A 23670-nucleotide genomic window follows, 5' to 3' on the forward strand; every position below is an offset into this window, starting at 1 on the left:
GTTTGTTTTTACTTTCAAAATACGAAAATTGTTTGAAATCCTAGATTTTAGTTATAATTTTCTTATTTTTTTTAAGTTTGTTAATTTTTTACATACACTTACAGTTGCTAAAACTATCTAAACAACTGTAATACCACACACACGTGATACAGTTATCAACTAACAATTATCTCATAGCAGATGCCGATCGCATCGATTTCAGTTAATTGATCCATGCTCTCATTTGCGTTCCTGCATCACATTGTAATATAACGTGAACACAGCGAACGTGGTCAAACGAAGCCATTTTATTTTTGACCAAAAAAAACAAATATATTGTTTAAAATAAAATGAAACTCTTTACTATATTATGCCTAATTGGCGTGATTTATGCAAAGGAAGGTGAAAAGAAGTCTTCCGAAGAAAAGGATAAATGCGATGGTGTGCAAGTACGTAATAAATTTCATAAAAAGCATATTATTGGTATGGGTCTAAATCGACCGTATCAATTAGCGTACGATCATAGTGCCCATAAAATTTTCTTCAGTTACAACAGCGGTGATGACGACAAAGACCTTTTTGAAATAGGTTATATTGAAAAAGGTCATATAAAACACAAGGTTATAGAAGAAGTGAAAAATGGTTTCGCTATCGCTATAAGCAATCAAAATAATGTCGTTTATTTTGGAGGTAGTGAAGGTGTCTACAAGCATCACCTAAAATCGAATGATAGCAAAGTTGCCAAAATCGTTTCTGGATATGACGTGTGGGACATGTTCTTTAAGCACCATCTGTATTTCATTGATTATCCATCTCAGAAATTATATAAATATGAACATGAAAAGTCTGGAGTACAAATTGAACATCAAAAACATATTCATGAAAAAGTTTTTCAGTTCGCAATCGATGGAGACAACGACATTTTCATAACTAATTCGACAGGATTGTACAGGATTAAAAATGGTACTGATCACAGAATATTTTATGATGGACCAAAAGTCTTTAGAGCCATCGAAATAAACAACCATGGCGAAGCCTATTTTAGTGGGCAAAATGGTATATTTGTTGCGAATAAAAAAAATGATACTCTAGAGAAAATAGCTCATATTAAAAATATCTTTGGATTAGCTTTCGATGGTGATGATAATATTATTTATTCAAATCCCAGTGAAATAATTAAGTTGATTCCAGAAGAATGTGATTAATATCGAGAGGCGTAGAATCGTTGTAAACACGAGTGTCCAAAATCATTACTGGCGAAAATATTGATAAAATTATATTTTATTATTTAAAATATATAAATATTGTTAAAATTAAGAATTTTATTATATTACTCTTTTTGGAAGATTTTTACTTAATGGACATTATATATTATTTATATAAAATTATTTCATTAGTGCTCTGAAAGCTATATAGCTATACACTTTTAATAAAATCGTAACTGATCGGTGTCTGAAAGACATATAAGAAAAAATATCTCCAGTCTAAATACCACCATTAATATAAGAACTATTGGTAAAATCGTTTCTGAGAAACGGTTAAGCCGATTTCATTCCAGTTTTCATCATTTTGTCTTAGCAAGTTGTGCAGTTAGCAAGTGTTTGTTTTATTAAATTATAGTTTATAAAATTTATATCATTTTATCATTTTAAGGAATGTTTCTTAACCAAATTTCTGTATAGAATTATTTTATTGAATTGGCTGAATGAAGCTTATACTTAGTAAATTATAATTATGTAGTTCAAGCGGGCGAAGTCGCGAGCTGGTCTCTAGTATAAAAATTTACTTTAACAAGATATTGTTCTCTACTAATCCGACAAACATTTGTGATCCAATTACAACAACAGCTATTTACTAGTATTAATTAAAACTGAACTCTCTATTAATACATACTAAAGCATCATTTTGAATGGCATAACTTTTCAAGAGTAAATGTCAAAGGCTCTGGTGTGATGACGTCATACCTCCCCCGTAAAGTAGATTGGGTTGTAAGGCTTTCTTTGAACTCTGCTGAAATAAAAAATATCGACACTTTTAAATTTCGTTTATTGTTTCTGTTAAATATTATATGATATACGGTACAAGCCATTACGACGAGAGACGTAACTCAACTAAATATTTTTTTTTAAATATCCCATACAAAACATAAATACGTTAATTTTATATTGATATGCTTTACTTTTCGTTGCTTCAAACGTAATTACATATTTATTTATTGTTATAATATTTAAAAAAATAAGAATTTCTTTTTCTAAACTCGTTGCGCTCGTTGTAATTCTAGGCTTGTAGGCAACCTAGAAACTTTCTTAAAAGACATACTTATGTAAGCTCTCTGAGAGGAAAAGGCAGTTTTTGTGCACTAAAGCAAAAATTATTTAATACAGCCAAAATTTATCATACAACTTTCCTAAGTTCAAGTTACTGTCAGGATACCTGATTCAGGTAAGTGTTTTTATTGTATGAAATTTTATTACTAGCGAGTTGCTAGTAATAAACTAATAAATTTTGATAAAATTTTATTATATTTAAATTTACTTAATATAAATTATTATTTTATAAGTATCTAAGATCAACAGTTCTTGTTCAGTAGAACAAGTTTTAAGTTATGGAGGCAGTCTAGATGAAATTTCATAATACAGGGTTACAAACATTTATGAAAATATTTGATATTTAAAAAAATATTTATAAACTATTGATTTTTTCTTATTTATTCATCAGGCTATCGCCGTCCACTGCTGAACGTAGGCCTCCCTCATCAAGCGCCAACCATTTTTCTTATACGAATCACTAATTTTAATTGCAAATATTCATAAACTTAAAGGACGGTTTAGGGAAATTTGAAATAAATATTTTAATATAGTAAATATTTGACATATTTATAAGTATTTAAGATAAAACTAAATAAATAAAAAAAACTTACATAACTATTATGATGCGAATATGAAATAAATAAGTTAAAAAATATTTCTTTAAATATATTTTCATATATTACGAACTAATAATACGCACAATCAAGTATGAGATAAAAGTAAAAGCTAAAGTTAGAATTGGTTTTTCAGCGCCATTCCCGCATACCATTCTTCTTGAGGCGACAGATAAATTTTTATTTTGAAGTAAAGCGTGAACCGATTCTATCTCCCAACGTGCCAAGGTCCCAGGGTCCCTTGAGAAAAGAACAGAATATAGCTGAGCTGGTGAAGTATTTGTGGCCTTCTGGCAAAAATTTAGGACCAAATGGTCACTAACAGCTTTTAAGACTTGTACTGCTCCATTGAAATGCATATAGGACGGACGAGATGCCAATGTACCTGAAAAATAATATTTATAAAGGTAATCGATGTAACGACATAATCAATATTTATTACATGCAGGAATCGAACTCGTTACTAGCAAAACTAATATTTTTTCAAATATTTATACAATATTTTTAATTGTATAAATGTTATTTTACATTTAGGAATACTTATTTAAAAAACGTATAATAATTTGATCGCATCTGGATTTGAATGCAGAAATCGAACCCGTTACTAGTTAAACTAATAATTTAGAACGATTTGTATAATGTTCACTTAAATAATAATAAACATTGAATTACCATTTTGTTCATTATACACATGCCAATAGCCGGCGGAGTCGTTGCGGAAGTACAACGAGTACTCTATAGTTTCGCCCGCCTCGTCCCACAACAGGCGCAGGTGTCGATTGTCTCGCTGGAATCTCTCTTTGATATGCTGCACGTGGTAGAGTTGACCTTCGGTGGACGGCTGAAATATATAAATAAATATTCTTTTATTTTTAAGAAGCTATAAGAATTCGGCGGAAAGTTGAGAACGGAAGTGTCTTTAACACAAAGTTTCCTCTGCCTGGGTAGCCAGAGCGGCTGGTTATCAAGGTTGCTATGCGCGGGATACGGCGTGAAACTAAGAAAAAAATATATATGGGTATTCATTATTTTATAAACAAATAGATATATTTCGAATTGAACACCTAAGAAGGTAAAACATAATTATTAAGATAGGAATATTGTCTATGCAATTACTATCATGTTGGTGTTTCTTTTTTTCATCACCAGAACAGCACTATTGTAATTAATTTTAAAAAATATTATTGATTCTGTTTTAATCTTCTATACCTTCTATGTGCATTGAATTCCTAAGAACCGTACTCGGCTTATTGAGTCAATTGGAAGACAGTATCTCATCACGGCATTTGATAGCCATTTTTGTCGTCTATGCGCATCAATTTTGTTATTTACATTGTATGCATCTGTATAGTCGTCTTGACCAGTCGTAGCGTAGGGGAACAGTGTGACTGTAAACGCGACAGATTGTGAGTTCGATTCCCGCTCAAGGAAATTAAATGTTTTATATTTTCATGCCTTCGCTCTGCCTCCAGAATTGGGTTCCCTCTGCCTACCCTGTTGAGTGCGGGATACAGCGTGAAGCTGATTGTAATTTATTATATTTTTTTATTACAATTTATCAAAAACATTTTTTTTAAACTAATTTGTTCACTACCATAGACTATCTAAAAAAACACTTAAAAATATATATATGAAAATAATTATACATAGAGTTCGATTACTCACATTTCCCATGTTAGTCATGTTCAATTGGCATAACCAAAACATATTTCGTAAAAGGAACGTTTTAATTCGACTACAAGATTAAATAGGTCAGTCAGATTGACCTGGTGACTCAAGCGCAATTTACGTGGGTGACCAAAGTTAACCCGCAGGTCGGTCCCAATAACATCCAGATATTAGATGAACAATGGGATAATTACAGTTTAAACACGACGTTTCAAAACATACTTCCCCAGTTTCCCTGGTCTGATAAGGCAAATTGTAACGTCTTGTCATGTCTCTACAATGACAGACAGACAGATAGGTTTCTATTAATTATGGAGTCTTCTTTCTATATTATATTTTTATAGATTATTAATATTGTTTTATAATACATATCTACGTATTCCTTTAAAACATGGAGGCCTTGTGATAGATATTTACAATGGGTATCAAATGGGTATGACGTATCAAAAATTATTACAACAGAGCCAGTCTTGGCGCAGGGGCCTAGAGTGTGATTGTAAACACGACTGGTTGTGGGGTCGACCCCCACTTGAGAAAATGAACGCGGCGTTGAACTTCGTCACTTAACACGCAATGCCTCCAGAATTTGGTGGAAAGTGGAAAACGTAGTGTCTTAACACTAGGTTCCCTATGTATACGGAATACAACTTGAAACTAATTTAACTTAATTACAACAACAGAATTATTTACATTATTCATTAGTATTAAATGCTGATAAAGCTGCTTTTTTTTTATTCTTTATCAATATCTGAATGAATGAAATCTGCCTTCACTAATAATGCGAATTGAGTGCATGATTGAGTGAAAGGAAATAAGGACCGGGAAGGGACCGCCGGATAGTGCAAATGAAAATTCAAATAGGTTGGGAAGCATAATTTGTTTATAGGTAATATTGAGAGCAGCAGAATATAAATATTTAAATCAGGACCTATATACAATAAGTACTTCTTATATAAATACTTTATTATAAAAAGTTGCAAATATTTTAGGTTAAATACAAACATTATTGGCAAAGGAATAAAAAAGCTCATTTTATTTCTTTTTTATTTTTTTACAATATATGAAATTTTGATCTTATAGCCCTATAGCCTCTAGCCTACTTTATGCAAAAAAATAAGACAAAATTAAAATACCTTATACATTTTGCAATATCTATGCAAAAAATAGCTATTTTTTCCTTTTTACTTTTTAAAAATATCTGATAATTTGATCTTTGATAATTCCCTATTTCCTATTTCAGACACAAAATTAAGTATAAAGAAGAATAACCCCGATAAACTAGAATACCAACATTAAATATATTTTGTAATATCTATGCAATAAATAACGCAATTGATGTCATGTTCTGGTTAGATTGGACATTGTTTGCGGATCCATTTATATCTTCCACTTTAAGTAGCAGCGAAGGTGGAGTTTTATTAATATTACGTATATATTACACACTAGGCCGAGGCCAGTCGTAGCGCTGGGGCACGAACGTGTGACTGTAAATGCGAAAGGCTATGGGTTCGATTCCCGCTTCTCATGAATTATTGTTAATTAATTGTTAAGTTAATTGTTAATTAAATTTACATTTCCTCGCTCTAGTTGTTACTAGAGCGAGGAAATGTAAATATTGCCTTATTAGGCAAGGCGCGGCGTTGGACAGTGGAGAACGTAGTGTCTTAACACTGAGTTCCCTCTGCCCCACCTGCTATTTTCGAGATACAGCGTGAAGCTGATACACACTAACAAAGGCTTTGTAGACACCATATAATTTTATGAGATATTTCAAAATTTTCGCTAGCTTTATATGTATGTATACATATAACTACATATGCAAAAATATACAAAAAATATATGTAAAAATATATATTGAAATAAATCGCGAACAAATTTTCAATAACGTACCCCATATGTCGATTGGGGAATTTCATTAGTTTCCCATATTGTAATCTTAGGGCATGTCTCGTACTTCTTCACGCCTTCCTTCTTCATATGCATATACAGCTCCACCGCCCCCCACGTCCCCATCACCTTTCTTACATCCAAATCGTCATATTCATGGTTCTTCTCACACGTCACGGTAACATTAGTTTCAGTTGAATTAGTTATTTCATCAGCGAAAACGGCCAAAAACAGAAATAAGATCCAAGGGACTTTTAAAATAGAACAACCTTGGAAATCCATTTCGTTACGCGTTATTAGAGACACATTATGAAGGCGATTTTTTAATATATTTTAATACTTTTTATCAAAGAGGACGGCACGTGCGTGAAAATATTGTGTGGATAATCGACTGACAGTAGAGCAGTATTGCGCGGGCGCTCCTGACTCACATCTCTTGATGCTATCGGTTGACCCCAGCCTTAAACTCGTAGAGGTGCCGCTCATCTTTGACATCGCGAGATGAGATATCCTTAATAATGCAATTAATACAGCTACTAAGAATATGATTGCGAATGTAATCTTTGATTTTGATAGTTGTTTTTTAAAATTTAATCTTTGGTTTTGCCTATTCCCATTATATAAAAAAATCCATAGAATAAACACAAATAGTCTAAATTCTAAATTTATCTATAAATCAAAAAAACCTATATTTAATTTGCCTTTCCTAATTATTTATACTATACATATTATAATATTTAAAATGTAAAATAATAATATAAGATCCACTACATATTACAAATAATTTATTATCAATAAAAAAACTTACATAAGCCATAAACTTTTATAGTAAATTTCTATTTATAGATTTTACGTAAAATAAATATGTTTATATCTACAAAAGATGTACCTTCCCCATAATTTAAAACTCTATGACGCATCATCAATAGAAGCTGGTATTCGTCGCAACTATCGAGATGTGAACCGAGACTGTTAATTGTTATTGTTATTGTTAGATCATTCCTATGTGGCCAATGATATATATCTCTTATTGTTTAATAATATATAAGAATACTGTTCTTTATGATGAACTTGAAAGGTACAATCTATTAATAGATCTTAGTAGTGTATGAATTACGGAAGTACTCGTGGGTAGGTCATTTTACCTTTAAACGTTCCTTTAATAGTATAAAAGATTATCTAATTTTTTAACCAACTTTTTTTTTATATTTAAGTTTTTTCGATATTTACTTTTAATGCATGTGCATTAAAAAATAATTTAGGTACGTATCTTAAATTACCATTTTATACCATTTAATTTAGTCTACTTTTTTTCAGAATCACGCTGTATACCGCACGTAGCAGAGCAGGCAGAGGGAACCTAGTATTAAGATACATCGTTCCCCACTTATTGCCGATTTTTTGAGGCATTGTGTCCGCTACTCAATCGGTATTTGTTCACAGAAAACACTATTCTCTATGTTCAGACAGAGATAATACGCGTTGGGTGGTTTTAGGCTACGCTTTTTATTTGTATGACCAGAGAGGGAAAATAAAAATATTTAATTACCATAAAAACGTTATTGTTCAGATTAAAATTATCAAAATAATATGGTGTTGTATAATTAAAAAATGTTCTATTATAGAGATGACATAAGAAAAAAATCACATACCCTGTCCCTTGGTTCTGATATGTGTATAACAATACATGTTCTTCCGTAGTCAACTCTTGCATCTCCCGCCAAGTGCTGAATGAACTCTACACCATACCACATTCCTGTTAAGCTGTTCACCCAAATCGCATTTTGTGGTGACCTGTCCACACAATAATCTTGATTATATTTCAAAAATGGCATTTCATAGGAAGTCATTCCTTGGTTGTTGTATCCCTGGCCTTGGCCATATCCATAAGTAGGTGTAGTGTAACTAGATTTGTCATAAACGTTACCTGATGATGCAGTACTGAAAATATTTGGATTCGTAGTTGAGTATCCTAGGTTAGGATATCTAGTGGCATCAGGAAAGGCGGCAACGTCACTTCCATAATTCGTTTTATATGGAAATTGATTTTGGTTATACAAAGTTGACTGGGTGGTGTAGCCATTGTTTTCTCCATATCTTTGATAATTCGCAGCGTTTACTACCGTGAAAAATAAACATATTGAAATGATTCCATGCATCGTCTTGAAGGTATGAGTTTTAGGATCTAAGGTTGTGTGACGGTTGTTAGCGTGTGACTGTTCTAACATCTACAAGAGTGGGACATAAACTAATTAAACGTAATTGTCATTATACAGTTGAAGCCAAAAGTTATAAGTAGCATTTTCGAATTTCTTGTCAACGTTTGAGATTTTTTTTACTTTATTATTATTTTTTTATATTCTTATGGTAGAGGCCATAATAGCGCTTTGAGACAATGTAAACAGAGGGAAGCTGGTGTTAAGACTCTTTTCCCCACTTTCCATCTAATTCTGGAGGGATTGTGTGCTTAGTGGCGTACATTTCATTGAGGGAGAATCGAAGGAAAATATAGTCCTCTAAAGAATATTTTTTTCTCCACATATTTGTTTTAGCCAAAATGCTTTGCTAATCTACTTTGCTTTACTTTAGGAAATTTTTTTATTAAATATAATAACCTCGGTTTATTTAATATTGTATTTTAATTCTTTTACAAAATTTAATAAAGCCAAATGCTTTATAAAATAATAAAATTAAATACTCCTGAATATAATATTTATTAGATACATCATTTGGCTTTTGCCAACCATACTACATGTTGAATGGGTGTAGTAAGTATGAGCTAAGTGTCGAAATGTAATCGAAATGAGGAATCAAGCATAGCAAACCCCTATATAAAAACAATATTTTATAATGATTAGAGGCAGTTGTATTGTCTATAAACTTTAAAACAATATAGGAGCCAGTATACTCGTATACACAACAAAAATTTGTTTTATTGAAATCCGCCCTAAAGATGTGCGTGTACAAACAGACTATATTACATATATTGGATATTTTTTATAGAAAAACCATATCTTTATTTTCTTTTTTAAACTTATATTTTCTTATGATTAAAAAGTTGTGGATTTTTACATTTCTATTAATAATTATACATGGTTACACTGCAAGTATACTCTAGACTTGTAGAGTTATTAATAAAAATAATATACACAAACCCCACTGCTGCATTATCCAACCAGAAGAACTGATACGAATAGGCAGTTGATACTAGAAATGGAAAAATATATTTTCCAAAGTTTTCCAAAGGTTGATCGATTATTAGTCTAGAGAAAAAAAGTTGACGGCAAAATGTCATAAATTTCTATTAATAGCACATCATAAAACTATAAAGTACCGCAGAAAAGTATTTAATTTGAATGAGCAATCACAATAGCACATTTTTCGTTCCTAAAATTTGCCACCTAAGGCTCAAGTCTCGCTGCTTGCTGCGCGCTGGTATGCTGCTTGTAAGGTACTTTATTTGTAGAGACCTGCGTGTAATGTACTTTATTTGTAGAGGTTTGTATTTGCCTTGAAAATTTGGCGGAAAGTGGGAAAAGGAGTGTCTTGGCACTAAGTTCCCTTTGCCTACACTGCTAAATACGGAGTACAGCGTGTGTTTGTGAAAATCTATTTTTTAAGTAAATTAATATATTTTTCTACGTAGCGTATAGGAAAGACCAGAATCAAAATTACATAACGCATCATTTGCTGAATCATTTGTAAAAGTTAACGAGAAGGTCTCAAGGAATAATTAGGAACTACGTCTGCCGGACGAAAAGTTAATTACAACGGTAACAATTGGTGGGTTAATTGACACAAATTATTCATATAGATCCTGTCTAGCGAGACCTCATCTAATAGTTATATGGGGTTATAGGTTACTTACCACATCCTCGAAAACATCTCTATTACAATGATAGAGACAATAAAAAATACATAGCTTTTTTTGTATTTTCTTATGTAGAATAATAGAGATCTTTGCTTCATCGTGAATCTAGTATGTCGCCTACTAATTATATAGGTTCCTTATATAGAATTGAAAACATGTAGAGAAGCATATGTTAAGTACATTTATAAATATTTATTGCGACAATACAACTCTACAATTTATCGACGTGAATAATAATTGTGAGCATAAAACAATTTGAATTAGACATGTCGGATTTCTTTAAAAAAACCCTTTGTAAGATTATTATTTTGTCTAACATAATCTCAAAATAAAAACCTCAAATACGAGTACATAGTTTATAGCATTACCTCGTTATTTTTTTTTCAAAATATGTTAAAATATTATTGTATCTAGAATACACAAAACAAATTAAAGGTACAAGGAATCAAAATAAAAGTTCAGTATAAGAAAAAATATTTATTGCTTAAGTAAAACATGTATAATATAAATGTAAAATAAAAATGGAAATGAACTCAAAGATGTAAAAGTTAAATGATAGTATATGTGAGCATGCAGCACATACAGTTGAATATCTAAATGCATTTGGCAGATCAAATTTTCCAAATTCTCGTCGGTACTCATACCATTCCCATCTTTGGACCTTTGAAGGTGATCTTCTCAAAATAAGAGAGAATATACCACCGTTGCCAATTTCGGAGCAATGATTAAATATCAATGTATTTTGTGTCACCTTTAGAAGACGAATAACATCTGGATGCCGAGGTGGATCGTCGGGATACCAAATGTCTGAAAATAAATAAAACTCTCTTACTCTCTTAGACTACTCTCCAGTTTTTCAAACGCCTAATAATTAATCATGTCTATAATTCTATAACCAGTACATTACGTATATAAATAATTCAACCAACCAATTCCTTTAGACATTAACTCCTTCTCTATTGGTCGCAGTTTTTCTACTGTCCATAGTCCAGGTTCTTCCGGATAGTATAAATAAACCTGTTCTAATGTATGTCCATCTTCGTCCCATATAACGCGAATTCGCCTTTGGTCTTCATATATATTCCTTTTGGCTTTCCTTTTCAGTCTTATATCGAGCCAAGAACCGGATATTGAATTTTCTGACCAAGGGTTGCTCCTTGATGAACGCCAATTCTGATCTGAATAATTTCTTCGCATTATCTGTGAAATGTGATCAAATATTTAACTTTAAATTAAATAAACTAACATGATGGAGAAGTTCTTACTTACAGGCCACTTTAGCCAATTATCCCCATATTCGTATGTAGCATCCGTTATGTATAATGTTATACAGCCTATTTTATTAGGCACATTAGTCATATCTGGATTATGCTGAGCGTATCCCACGCCGTACCACACTCCATAGACATCGTCTACATTGACCCTATGTGACCATTTGATGGAGTCACCACAAAGTCCCTGAGCCTGGATCCCAAAGGATAAAACTAGTAACACGATAAGCATGATGATGCTTAGAATGTTGTTGGGAATATGGGACAAGGAGTCGCTTGTGGTCGTAATTCAGTTAATTAGCAAATTGATTCAGGTGTTCTTCAATTTGTGATGCAATATGTATATGAATCAGTTACTTAAACTATAGTATCTATACATAAATGCTTAGCTAATAGATAAACATAAACATTTATTTTTATTTTTTTGTACTGGCCATGTGTTTTTTATTGATATTTTGAGTAGGTTGCCTGGAAGAGGTTGATTCTTAGTTATAAAGCGCTTTTGGTGAGAATAAAGGTTTTTTTTATGTTATCTTCATCGTCTAATCTATATTTAACTATTATTAAATATTTCTAAATTTTTATAAAATATAACAGTCTATATTATTTGTTTAAAAAACTTATTTTGGAATATGATGATGAAACTGATACGTTTTAATAAATCATTTTTCTTTATCAATTATTTAACTACTCGTGAAAACTAAATTTAGGATATATTTTTTATTAGAATTATATTTTTATATAAAAGCGATGAATAAAAATTAGAAAACTTTTTGTCATCATTTATTATTATTTCATTACAACAAAAAAGAAATGTTTATTACGTTATAGTTATTGAAGGCAACCACTTTACACAATATTTTACTATTTCCTTAACTACTTATCTCGCGTCAATATATAACTGTTAGAACTGTTTAAACAATAACAATAGTATAGTATTCCTCTTTAATACGTTAAGTAATAAAGACAACATAGGCAACACAACATTTCAGTGATCATTTTAATAGTTATTAAAATGTCATTAAGTTAATTATTTAGAAAAAGACAACCCAGCTCTTTAAGACTCTTTTAGAAATTAAATTCCTATATAGTTATACCTAGTTATAAGCCTGGTTTAAATAAATTGAAAATACATAATATAACTAATAGCTTAGCAAAAAAGTTAAAAAGGACGGAACCCGGCTGTGAAATAATTAGTCAAAATAATAATAAAAAATATATTATGCAGGGATGAACTTGTAGTTTTCCATGTTCTACACATATGGAACTACTATACATTGATGATGCTTATTTTAATTTACGCTTTAATAAATCATCTTCAAATGTTTATTTTTATTAAATATATTTTAAAAAAGATTGACTTTTTATGTTAAATTCATAAATAAGTACCTACACATAGATTAAAGAAAAAACATTATGTTAAAAAAAATATTTTATTGTCACAAAAAATATGTAAATATAAATAAATATATCAATTTAAATATTATTTTATTTTAAGCCGTTCGTTTACAATATTCTCTGTCGAATTTTTAATATAAGAAAACAAATAAACATCAACATACTAGTTAACTGTGTATTCGTCGCGGAATTTTCACATACACGTTTCAAAGACGACGTAGAGAGATTTTTAAAAGAGAATATATTATGTATACTAGCTAAGTCTTCCGGCGTCAGTTGGTTTTCGTTCCTTGCAAGTACAACGCTATAGACCTGAGATTGAGGAAGCCGCATACAGAAATTTAGCACTAGATGATTGTTTGCGACTTTCAAAACTTGGATGACTCCACCAAAGAATCGATACATATTATCCACATCTGAAATGATTAATTAAATTTATGTAATGTAGGCTTAACTTAACCAATGTATTGATTATGTTTTAAAATTTTAAAAAATAAATAAAAGAATATAAGGTACGAACGGTAATATAAGGACAGAAGTTGGGAAGGGGTCGACCTCCACAGGGATTGAATTATTATTTTTTAATATTTTCTATTCTTTACTCTGTCATCAAGGCAAAAGCCCAGCGCTGAGTTCCGCCACTCAACACACAATCCTCGAAAAATTAAGAGGAAAGTGGAAACGGAGTGGTTTAACATTAGATTTCCTCTGCCTACTACTTCCTTGAATAAAATGATAAGAAAATTCAAAGTAACTATAATTTAAATTTGAGTATTATATGTTTAAAATTATTAATCCTTACTATGATAAGGCACATCTGTGGGCCAAAATCCTTTGTGGGATGTGTTGACTTTAATATGGTAATCGTCTTGTCTGTGTCCTTCGTGCCATTCCAAGACAAAATGTCGTATTTTGTACTGCTCAGACACTCCGTAGGGTTTGCTATATACATATGGTGAATTTGTCAATGGTGGATATGGTGTTGGTGGTGTAGGCTGTAACAAAAAACAAATATTAATATTATTAAACTTTTGTACTTAAAACTATATAACTTCTTACTCCAAAAAATAAATGCAATTACGTCACCCTTATTAAATAAAAAAATATAACCTAAGTTTAAATAAAGTGCAATAATATGTAGACGCACATTTTTTTTCTTTCCCTGTGCCTATCTATTATTAGAGTTATAAGGGTCATAATCAGAAAAAGTGTACATTTTGTGTCTTTTCTTGTCCCGCTACTTTGAATGCGTTTTAAAAATACAATTTTAAAGATAATTTAAATATTTTGCCATTTACGATAAATTTACTTATTAACTTAAAGATTTTTGTAATATTTTAAATGTATTATGGCTATTAATAGTATTTTTTGTTAGTTGCAAAAAACTTTTCAAAATGCTTCCATACAATTTTTCGTGTCCCATTCACCACTTTACTTTTTAAAAATTGATTTGTTACGAATGTTTATGGTTTTATTAGATTTCAGATATGTTTATATTACTTTACTTTATGCAAAATATTAAACAAAAGTACTTTTATTGATATATTATTTAATAAATAATATATATGAATTAAGTAAATTTGTCCCAAAATATTGTCTTTTTTGTTACTCAGGGCTAGTAACGTACAATTAAATTATGAATGCAATTATTTTGGATGGTGTTTAATATTAGTTTTTATTGTGGCACCATAATTCTAAAAGTAAATGCTGTCGTAGCTACAACAAGTAGTGTTCTCGCAGCAGTAGAGGGGTTCAAATGTTTTAGAGGGAATATGTAAAATTACATCTCAGGGTTATAAACGGCTTTTATTTTGGTAAGTATTCTATAATTTCGTTTTCTTGTTTATGTTATTTGCTTCTTTTTACAAAATCTCAAAAAAGAACTTCAGTGCTTACACATGCAACACGTGGCTTATGAGCAAATATTTAAAAAGGTTAGAATTTCTCAGACTTTATTCTCAATTGCGTTATATTTCGTTACGTAACGAAACTGAGAAAATATGAAGCCTAGTTCATAATTACGTTACCATCGGAAGATATGTATATAAAAAAAATTGCTGGCATATGAAAAAAATAATTGGTGACTTTTGATAACGTAAAGTAACCAAAAATAATGATTTTTAAGTTTTTTGCCTGTTTGCTTGTTTGTCTAATGTGTTTGTGCACGCTTATCTCAGAAACGGCTTAACCGATTTAGTTAAAAACATTTTTTTATTCTTCCTGAAATTAGTTGTGATTTTGTAATTACTATTTTTTTCTCTGGAGATAGTGAATTAATAAATATGTAGTTCAAGTGGGTGAAGCTTTTATTTAAAAACAAATACATTCTGTACTAGCGTTGTTAAAGATCTAAACAATAAACATAAAATATTATTAAATACCTATTGATAAATATTTTTTTATTTTCAGTAAGCGTCATGGCTCCTATGTCAAATGCTGAAACACATAAAAGATATAGAGAACGTCTTAAAAAGACCAATCCTATTAAATATGAAGATATGCGGAATAAACACTTACAAAGAATTAAACTTAATTCCCGTGATAACGACTCAAATTTTGATATATTTTAAGGTGGATTTAATTTTATCATTAACTTTGTGATCTCTAACTAGAAATAGAAGTTTATTACGTTACGAACTAGCATTATTATATTGTTAATATTGTCACTTTGTTATGTTTTCTTACATTTATAATCTGTTAATTCCGTTGAATTAACAGATTATAAATGAATCTTTAAAATTTTAATTTGTGTCTCATTAAATAAAAACAACAGTAGTTTTATTCGTATAATATCCTTACTTTGTTGTGTATAATGCCTTATATCATCAGTTTCGTAACAAACATTATCAGTGTTGTTACTTATCAGTTACGTTACGAATTCGAAAATGTCCACTTTTCTGATTATGACCCATAAACGGTATAAAATAGACTAAAATCTAATTCATTAAAATAAATTTGATAACATAGCCACTTACAAGATTTCTATTCAAAAGACCCCCATTTACGTAATCTTCGAATTTTCTTATTTGCACTGTAGGACAGTAAGGATTGTACTCAGTTTTAGTTACGTTCTCTTTATGGAAGATGTATTCTCGTATGTACCACAACCCTAGAAGAGCTTCTTCATCAAAATCCTCAGTTGGATGTAAGTTTGGACAAAAATTTATACTAGTGGCAGCAGTGTTAGACAACACTACTAACAATATTATTAACAAATCCATTATATTTATTTGCAATAAAAGAATTAAACTCAATATTCCTATTATGTATTTATAGTATTTTTCAAAATCTCAAAAAACTAAAAAATCGAATATAATCATAAATATAAAAAAATATGGAACAACCTCACCAAATTCGGTCCAAAAAACTATACAAAACACTAGATGACTCTAGAAAATATGCTCTAAGAAGTCTACAACTACGACATTGCTTGGAAGCATACAATTTGCCGAAACTACAACAAATGCTAATTATTTTCTAGTAAAACTTTGAAATTCAAGCTATATACAGCTCGTAGACACAAAGTCAAATGTTTAATTGATAGTGTCTTCTGACGGGAAGGTGCGCAATTACGTCGTTCACGTTTTAACCTGTTAATTGAGTACTCTCGACCCCACATCCTGACTCCCGCTGAACCTAGCTATATTACTGAGAGATTTATTTATGTGATATCATGAATATTTCATGAATTTAGCAAAGTTAAAACATTTATTATTTTTAAGGTTTATTATATATGTTTTACCAGCATTACCTACTTTGTAAAATACCAATAAGGCGGGATACAGCGTGAATCAATTTTCAATTTAAGACAATAATTTATTCTTAGCTGTTTATGTATGTATTAGTTCTATGTTACACATTTACATATGTATGTAATTAGTGTACGTATATAAATTATATATGTAAATATATTATACTAGAGGACCGCAGCGGCTACGCCCACTTGAACTATATGAATATTTATTAAAAATATTTTCAGTTTAGGGGATAATTCTAGGAGTCTGAATTTCCAATTTTATATAAATTGGCGCCGATTTAAAAAAAATCCATACAAACTTTCAACCCCCATCCCTTTAGGATTTTTTTTAGTGGGTGTCCTGTTTACGAAAATAAACATCTGACCAAATTTCATGTTTCTACGCACAGCGGTTACGTCTTACCTCAGTCAGTGGGAACATGACGACAAAAACAATTATAAAACCAACCTGTATGTAAAGCTCCCGGATATCGATGTAGAAACACTCGTTAGTATGTTCGACACGGTATTCACCTTTCATGTGAGGTATTTTCTCAACTCCATACCAAATGCCCGATATCTGGTCCAAATTTAAATCACCAACATACGGAGATAAATCATCACAATATCGATCGTTTTTCATATAGCTATAGTCATTATAGCACAGGGTACCTCCGAAACAAAATGTTAGTAAAATATAATATAACATCTTCATGACGAGTTATACAAAATATGAGGTTATCAAGGGAACCAGGGCTATCAAGCCACTATACGCCACTGGAGGTGTCGCTCGGATTAACTGAGAAGTTTTAAGAACTGCTGAGGGCACGTGGGCGAGGGCCCAAATGAAACAACGCACTCAGACGATAGCACTACTGAGCTGGTAATTTATTCGTTACGCGTGAATACTTCCTTATTCATTTATCCTTAAATACAACCGCCCGGTACTTAGATATCATTATCATAGAACAGCCATTAATATGTAAAACTTGTTTAATGTTTTTGATTTAATAATAAATAAATACTAAATTTATATATAACATAGGTTGATTAGAAGTTTCATATTTTCTATACTAATAAGAGACAAGAAGACAAGAGGCACGAATATTTGATATAAATTTTAGCTTGAGAATAAGTACATTAGTTACGTTGGCCATTTAATGTAGACCAAAACTGTCTTTTACTGGTTTTCATTTTAGTAAGTACTTTAGAAGTTGTTATAATATCAAAAAAATTCTTGCTGCGAAACGTGTCGCCACTCGCCATGCCCGCCCGCTTGCCTTACACGCATCGGTGGTTCAGTGGTAGAATGCTCGCCTGCCACGCGGGCGGCCCGGGTTCGATTCCCGGCCGATCATTCTATTTAATTTTCCTCACAGGCAGCCACGTCGTGCTTGCTTTTCATCAGGAACAGAAGGTATTCTGTACCCTTGGGGGGGTACCCTTCAGCATTAACCACAAGCTCGAAAAAAAAACCCGGCTGCCTCTATAGCAACAAAGATTTAGTTTGCACGTATTGGATAATTGGAGTTGAATGTATTATTTAAGCGCGATATATTTGGTTTCACATTTTTTGTAGTAGTTATTAGTAGGTAGGTTTTTGTTTATAATCTCTTCCGTTTAAAAATAGTCATTTAACTATCTAAAAATAGTCATTTAAATATATTTTAATAAGTACTTGAAAAGATTAGTAGCACAGATTTAAAATTACGGTACCTACTAAAAAATCCTTGCTGTGTAAAACTAATGGAAAATCCTTATTGAAACTACAAAAATGCGGGTTGCATTAGGGTTTAATTAATTTTCACATTATCTTAAGTGCTTTGCAAACATACATTACATGAATAATCCAGTAGTTAAAGCGGGCGAAGCCGCAAGAGGGTCGCTAGTTAAAATATATAATATAATATTTTAATTATTATTTCTAAATTGGACTAACAAAGTTATTATCAATTATTCAGGTTTTATATATTTTACTTGTCTCCGTGAAAAATCGGTCTCTCAGTCGGTAAATTGTACTTGTGACGTTTCCTGCAGTACGTCGAGAGCTACCAGCTCGGCTCTGCTCGCATACTTTGCTACCAGGGTATCATAAGCCCTAGAGCATAGAATCCGGTTGAAAATCAATAAAATGCAATGACGTCACAAGGGCTGTTCATTGATCGCACGCGATTAGACTGTAGACATACTGTGTTGTGACTCTATTGATTTTCCTCACGCACACAAGTATGGCGTTCTGTATTCGTTCTCAATACAATGACAGAGCACGAACCCTCTCTCCTTCTCCCTCTCGCATTCTTTTCACTGAGAAAACTAAAACCATATACATAATAAATATATATTAAAAACAAATTATGAATAAAAATATTTAATTTAGTTCAATTGTTTTATGTAAGATATAAGATAAAATTGTATCTTACCTTGCAGATAAGATGTTAGTGTGACGTCAAGCCGGATCGATCTTCTACGAATGACGTCATGTGGCGTGATTTAACATTTAGTTGAAACTACTTGAAGTCTTAAACAAAAAATATATAGATTTAAGCTATTTACTGGTACATAAGATATTAAGTGAAATTTTATATATAAATATTAATTTTGCATATTAAAAAAAATAAATTAGCGAATATGTTAATTAACAACTGGTTTATACATATTTCAATAAATTTTTACCTAATAATTAAATGAAAATATTTTATAAAATCAACTCTTTTACCAGTTCACGGACGTGAAAGTTGATTAAATCATTTATTATTTTCTGTTCGAATTTTCAGGTAGTAATTAGTATTTTAAGTGGTTTTCTACTATTTTTTACTGTTATGTTTATTTATATACCTACATAAAAGGTTATGAATAAAAGTAAATCCTATTTAAAGTCAACGCGAAACCTACTCAATTCACATTAATTACTATCTCCAGGCTTTTTCCTGTATAGAAAAACATGAGGGTGTTAAGGCACTCCGTTACGCCCTCCGCCTCTTCTATTTTTAGCAGCTTATTTAACTATAATTTATATATAATTTACTCTTTTTTAGTAGCTATAATTCCTTTATTTATTTGGCATGTACTGGATGAAGAAGGACTTCATGAAAACGAAAAGTTTCTAGGTTAGGCATACAACATCTTTTGCTGACTGATCTCTTAGTAGTTAGAGCTTACTTGTGACCTGCGTACTAGGCTACTTACTACAGTGACCATGTGTTTACAACTCATACAAAAATATATATGTTATAATATATTTATGTATATTAATTAATACGCATATAAAAAAATGTTGAGCATTTTATCTAATTTTGAACATAAATTTTAATATCTCTTCTAGAAATACTGAAGGTTGTCGTTCTTTTACAAAATGACATTAGATTTCGTAGAACCCAGCTACCATTCAATTCTTCAGCCCTCCTTTTAATTTAATACTCCTATAGAAATCCATTCTATTAAGAGTATTCATTAGGTATTAATAAACGTGATATAAGTATATCAAAAAAAATCTTATAATAAAATTTTACTCTAAGTTCTCTTTCTAGCTATGCTATATTTAGAAATATAAAGCTCCACAACAGTTCCCCAAATGGGAATCGAACCTACCATCTGTCGCGTACACAGCCACACGCTTATGAACCTGCGCCATGACTGGCCTCGATATAAAATTCTTTTAAAATTTACTAAAATAATCTAACAATTAATGAAAATATTAAATTATATTGCTTTTAAATATTTCAAATATATATAATTTACGTTTAGATGATGCCGTCGTGGCGCAGCAGCCCAAGAGTGTGACTGTAACGCGACGGTCGTGGGTTCGATCCCCACTCTAGAAAGTGAAATATTTATTTACGTTTATATTTCCATTTCTACGCTCTGGTGTCGAGGCAAAGCGCGGCGTTGGGTTCTGCCACTCAACACACAATGCCTCCAAAATTCGGCAAAAAGTGGGGAACGGAGTGTCTTACTTAACACTAGGTGAACGTGAAGCTGATTTAATGTTATTTTTTTATTTAATAAATCAAACATTTCAGAATAATCACTCAACGTACTACCGACTAAAATATTTTTCGTAGCTGTAGCCGTAGCCCACTAACACGTACGCACATATCCAAAAAGTTAGTGTAACTTACTATGGTGACGTAACACTTTAGCTACGAAAATACCAGGATAACATAAGATATGCTGTAGTATACCGACGCCTAAAGTGAGGCCATCGCAGTCACCCCGCGTAAGTTAGTGTGCGTCAATAGGGTAACAGAAGACCGAATAGGTGGAAATAGTTCGCCCCAACTATCGTGGGGTTGGGTATTGTGGGGTTGAGAGGGTGAGGGTGGTACACACTCGACTAGAGGGTCAATTTATTCATATTTATTTCTAAATAGATGCATAGTGTCGATTTATAATATATTTGCATATAGATGAGATTTGAGAATGTATGTTGTTATAGTATATATATTTTGTTTTTAGTTTGTGTATATAATAATTCTATTTTGTAGCTTGTTAATTGTGTAAGTTTATTTTGTAATCGCGCACGTAGCAGGGTAGGCAGAGAAAATCTGGGAACCACTATCAGTCTTCCTTACTGGAGGCATTGTAAGTTGAGTGGCAGAACTTAACGCATTTTGCTTCGATACCTTAGGGAAGAAATTAAAATATTAAATATTTTCGAGTGGGACCCGGACCAACTTGTCGTTTACACACACGGTTAACTAGCCTCAATTAAATTTTAAAATATAAAAATTGAATTTACTATATTTACACATTTTAATTTGTGTGTAACGAACGCTTTAATAAAATATAAAGGAAAGCATAAGCAAATATTCTATTCAACTCAATGAAAACCTTAGAAATAAGATGTGGGTTTTACATCCTAACCTCTTCACAAATTTGAGTATTAAAAGGAAGGAGTCATTAAAACGTTGAAATACTTATCTCGTAATAACTTCTATTTATTTTACGTTTAATTTAAACAAACAAATATAATATGTGGGTATCTCACATTTCTATTGAAAACTATCTCTAACTTACAAAACAAAACAAAATCCATCGCGTGCGGACAAAACAGAAAATTTCGTATTTCGTAGAAAATTCTCAAAAATTTACAAAATTTTGCGCAACATACCTTCTTCGCTCAGCTCAGCTAGATTCTATATTTAAAGGTTCTATATTTTCAAAATAGCTTTTGCCATAATGAACTTTGACATTTCAACACAACCTTTGCCTAAAAGATGGGCCTTAAGTGAGATGACGTAGCCTCCTCAGAGGTCGATTGTACCAGGGCGTTATGGATTTATAGAAGTAACAAGAAGAAACTGCTACGACGAAGGTACAATGGCATTAGAAACAAATAGAGTTAGCAAATATATATTCCTACTTAAAATTTATATATTATAATTTTAGTACCATATATAAAACACTGAAATTCAACAAAAAAATAATCTAGTCAAGATAAAAAGAAGCATGATATTCAAAACAAGTATCTAAGAAAACATTATTATACTTATTTATATTTTTTAAAATTCAATTAATAATTATTTTTTGTTTTAAAAAAAGAAAACATTATAATAAGTCTGATTATTATTGCAAATAATGAGTCATACGAGTAAGTGTACTTCTGATAACAATTCCTCGCCAGCCACATAACACCTGTGACTTTTAGCATTAGTAAGGCTTCAAAATGGCACAAAGACAAAATACAATAGTTTTCTATAAGGTTTTACAAGGTTTCTTCTATAATAGATTTACAGTACAAAAATAAAATTAATCTAATTAACGTACTCGTATGAACGTTCAACTAAAGTGTATGTAGATAAACACTTATAATAGTAATATATATTGTAACTTCATTCTAAACATTTTTCCAACCAAAATATTTTTTGTTTATAATTAAGATGTATATATTTTTTGCTTTAATTAAGTGCCCCAAGAATTAATGATAAATAAAAAAAATAGAATAAAAAAATATATTTTACGTAGACGCCGTCGCTACGGTTACAGCGAAGGCTACAAGGAACGCTACGTACGGAGGATACCTTCGTAGCGCTACGGCGATAAGAAAATATTGAACTACTGTTGATATTATATATATTTTATATAGAAATTAATTGTTTTAGTCTATATTTGTTTTTAAATATCCAAAAATACAATACATTTAAGTAATAAGATAAAAAACACTACAACATATTTTGAGCAAAAATATCTATGGAAATTTGTTAATTCTAATGTTTAGTTAGCAGAAATACCTAATAAATAAATAATACATTTATTATTTAAATAAAAATCCTATTTAAATTTACAATTATATTAAATATTAAAAGAAAATAGCATGTGAAATTTCAAGTCAGCTACAGCTACTTTGCTCCGCCCTAGCCCGCCCAACAACTCACCGTAGGGCGGCAACAATTTTCCACGGGCGGTATTAGTACCAGGATAGCAAAGCTTACGAAGAGTCCTTTCAAACAAAGTAGTTTGTACGTAAGTACATTCAGTTGCGTGTAAGAGTACGCATGCGCTGTAAGCTCCCTTGTTTTTCACACAGCGTGAAAGTAATTAATCGTAGACGTAGATATTTTACATTTATATATTGTAAGTATTAATAGTTTATAAAAAACAAGTTCATAATTTCTAAAACATTATATCCATTTTTCAGCTTTGATATTGGTGTGATTATTATTTTTAATATATTTATAAATTTATATTTAATATTTATGACGGATTATGGGGGACGGAGTGTCTTAACACTAGGTTCCCTCTGTCTAACCAGCTATATGCAAAGTACAGCGTGAAGCTGAAAGAGAATTTTGTTTGTAAATGACGTATGAAGTTAGGTGCAGTGGCACAAGTATATGACTGTCGCGAAGATTGTGGGTTCAAGTGCTACTCGCAGGAATGAATTAGTATTTATTACTATTTTCATTTCGTCGGTCTGGCATCAAGGCAAAAACTCAAC

General features: G+C 31.1%; 4 protein-coding genes across 6 annotated transcripts; 1 reads left to right on the plus strand and 3 right to left on the minus strand.

The window, feature by feature from the left end:
* The first annotated feature begins 219 nt into the window (after window positions 1-219).
* Window positions 220-1298, plus strand: LOC146534461 (ommochrome-binding protein-like). The gene has a single exon (XM_085193179.1). The coding sequence runs from the start codon at window positions 330-332 to the stop codon at window positions 1182-1184; it is 855 nt and encodes a 284-aa protein (XP_085049305.1). The 5' UTR covers window positions 220-329; the 3' UTR covers window positions 1185-1298.
* A 1645-nt stretch (window positions 1299-2943) lies between these two features.
* LOC146534462 (uncharacterized) lies at window positions 2944-8680 on the minus strand. Of its 2 annotated transcripts, none has more exons than XM_085193177.1 (3): window positions 8110-8680; window positions 3575-3743; window positions 2944-3287 (listed from the first exon to the last, which is right to left on the minus strand). In XM_085193177.1, exons 1-3 carry the CDS (start codon window positions 8614-8616, stop codon window positions 2968-2970), a joined length of 996 nt encoding a protein of 331 aa, XP_085049303.1. In that variant the 5' UTR covers window positions 8617-8680; the 3' UTR covers window positions 2944-2967. The 2 variants fall into 2 exon arrangements, with proteins under 2 accessions (XP_085049303.1, XP_085049304.1); XM_085193178.1 differs by lacking the exon at window positions 8110-8680 and adding an exon at window positions 6461-6899.
* A 2112-nt stretch (window positions 8681-10792) lies between these two features.
* LOC146534463 (uncharacterized) lies at window positions 10793-11878 on the minus strand. Its single transcript, XM_085192762.1, has 3 exons — window positions 11598-11878; window positions 11258-11528; window positions 10793-11135 (listed from the first exon to the last, which is right to left on the minus strand). Exons 1-3 carry the CDS (start codon window positions 11829-11831, stop codon window positions 10813-10815), a joined length of 828 nt encoding a protein of 275 aa, XP_085048888.1. The 5' UTR covers window positions 11832-11878; the 3' UTR covers window positions 10793-10812.
* A 1140-nt stretch (window positions 11879-13018) lies between these two features.
* LOC146534464 (uncharacterized) lies at window positions 13019-17595 on the minus strand. Of its 2 annotated transcripts, none has more exons than XM_085193088.1 (3): window positions 17203-17595; window positions 13800-13992; window positions 13019-13413 (listed from the first exon to the last, which is right to left on the minus strand). In XM_085193088.1, exons 1-3 carry the CDS (start codon window positions 17446-17448, stop codon window positions 13106-13108), a joined length of 747 nt encoding a protein of 248 aa, XP_085049214.1. In that variant the 5' UTR covers window positions 17449-17595; the 3' UTR covers window positions 13019-13105. The 2 variants fall into 2 exon arrangements, with proteins under 2 accessions (XP_085049214.1, XP_085049215.1); XM_085193089.1 differs by lacking the exon at window positions 17203-17595 and adding an exon at window positions 15973-16520.
* Window positions 17596-23670: the final 6075 nt, after the last annotated feature.

The sequence above is a fragment of the Heliconius melpomene genome, chromosome 11 (assembly GCF_056956725.1).
Source record: "Heliconius melpomene rosina isolate 202511_hmr_F chromosome 11, ASM5695672v1, whole genome shotgun sequence".
In the NCBI taxonomy this organism is placed as follows: domain Eukaryota; kingdom Metazoa; phylum Arthropoda; class Insecta; order Lepidoptera; family Nymphalidae; genus Heliconius; species Heliconius melpomene.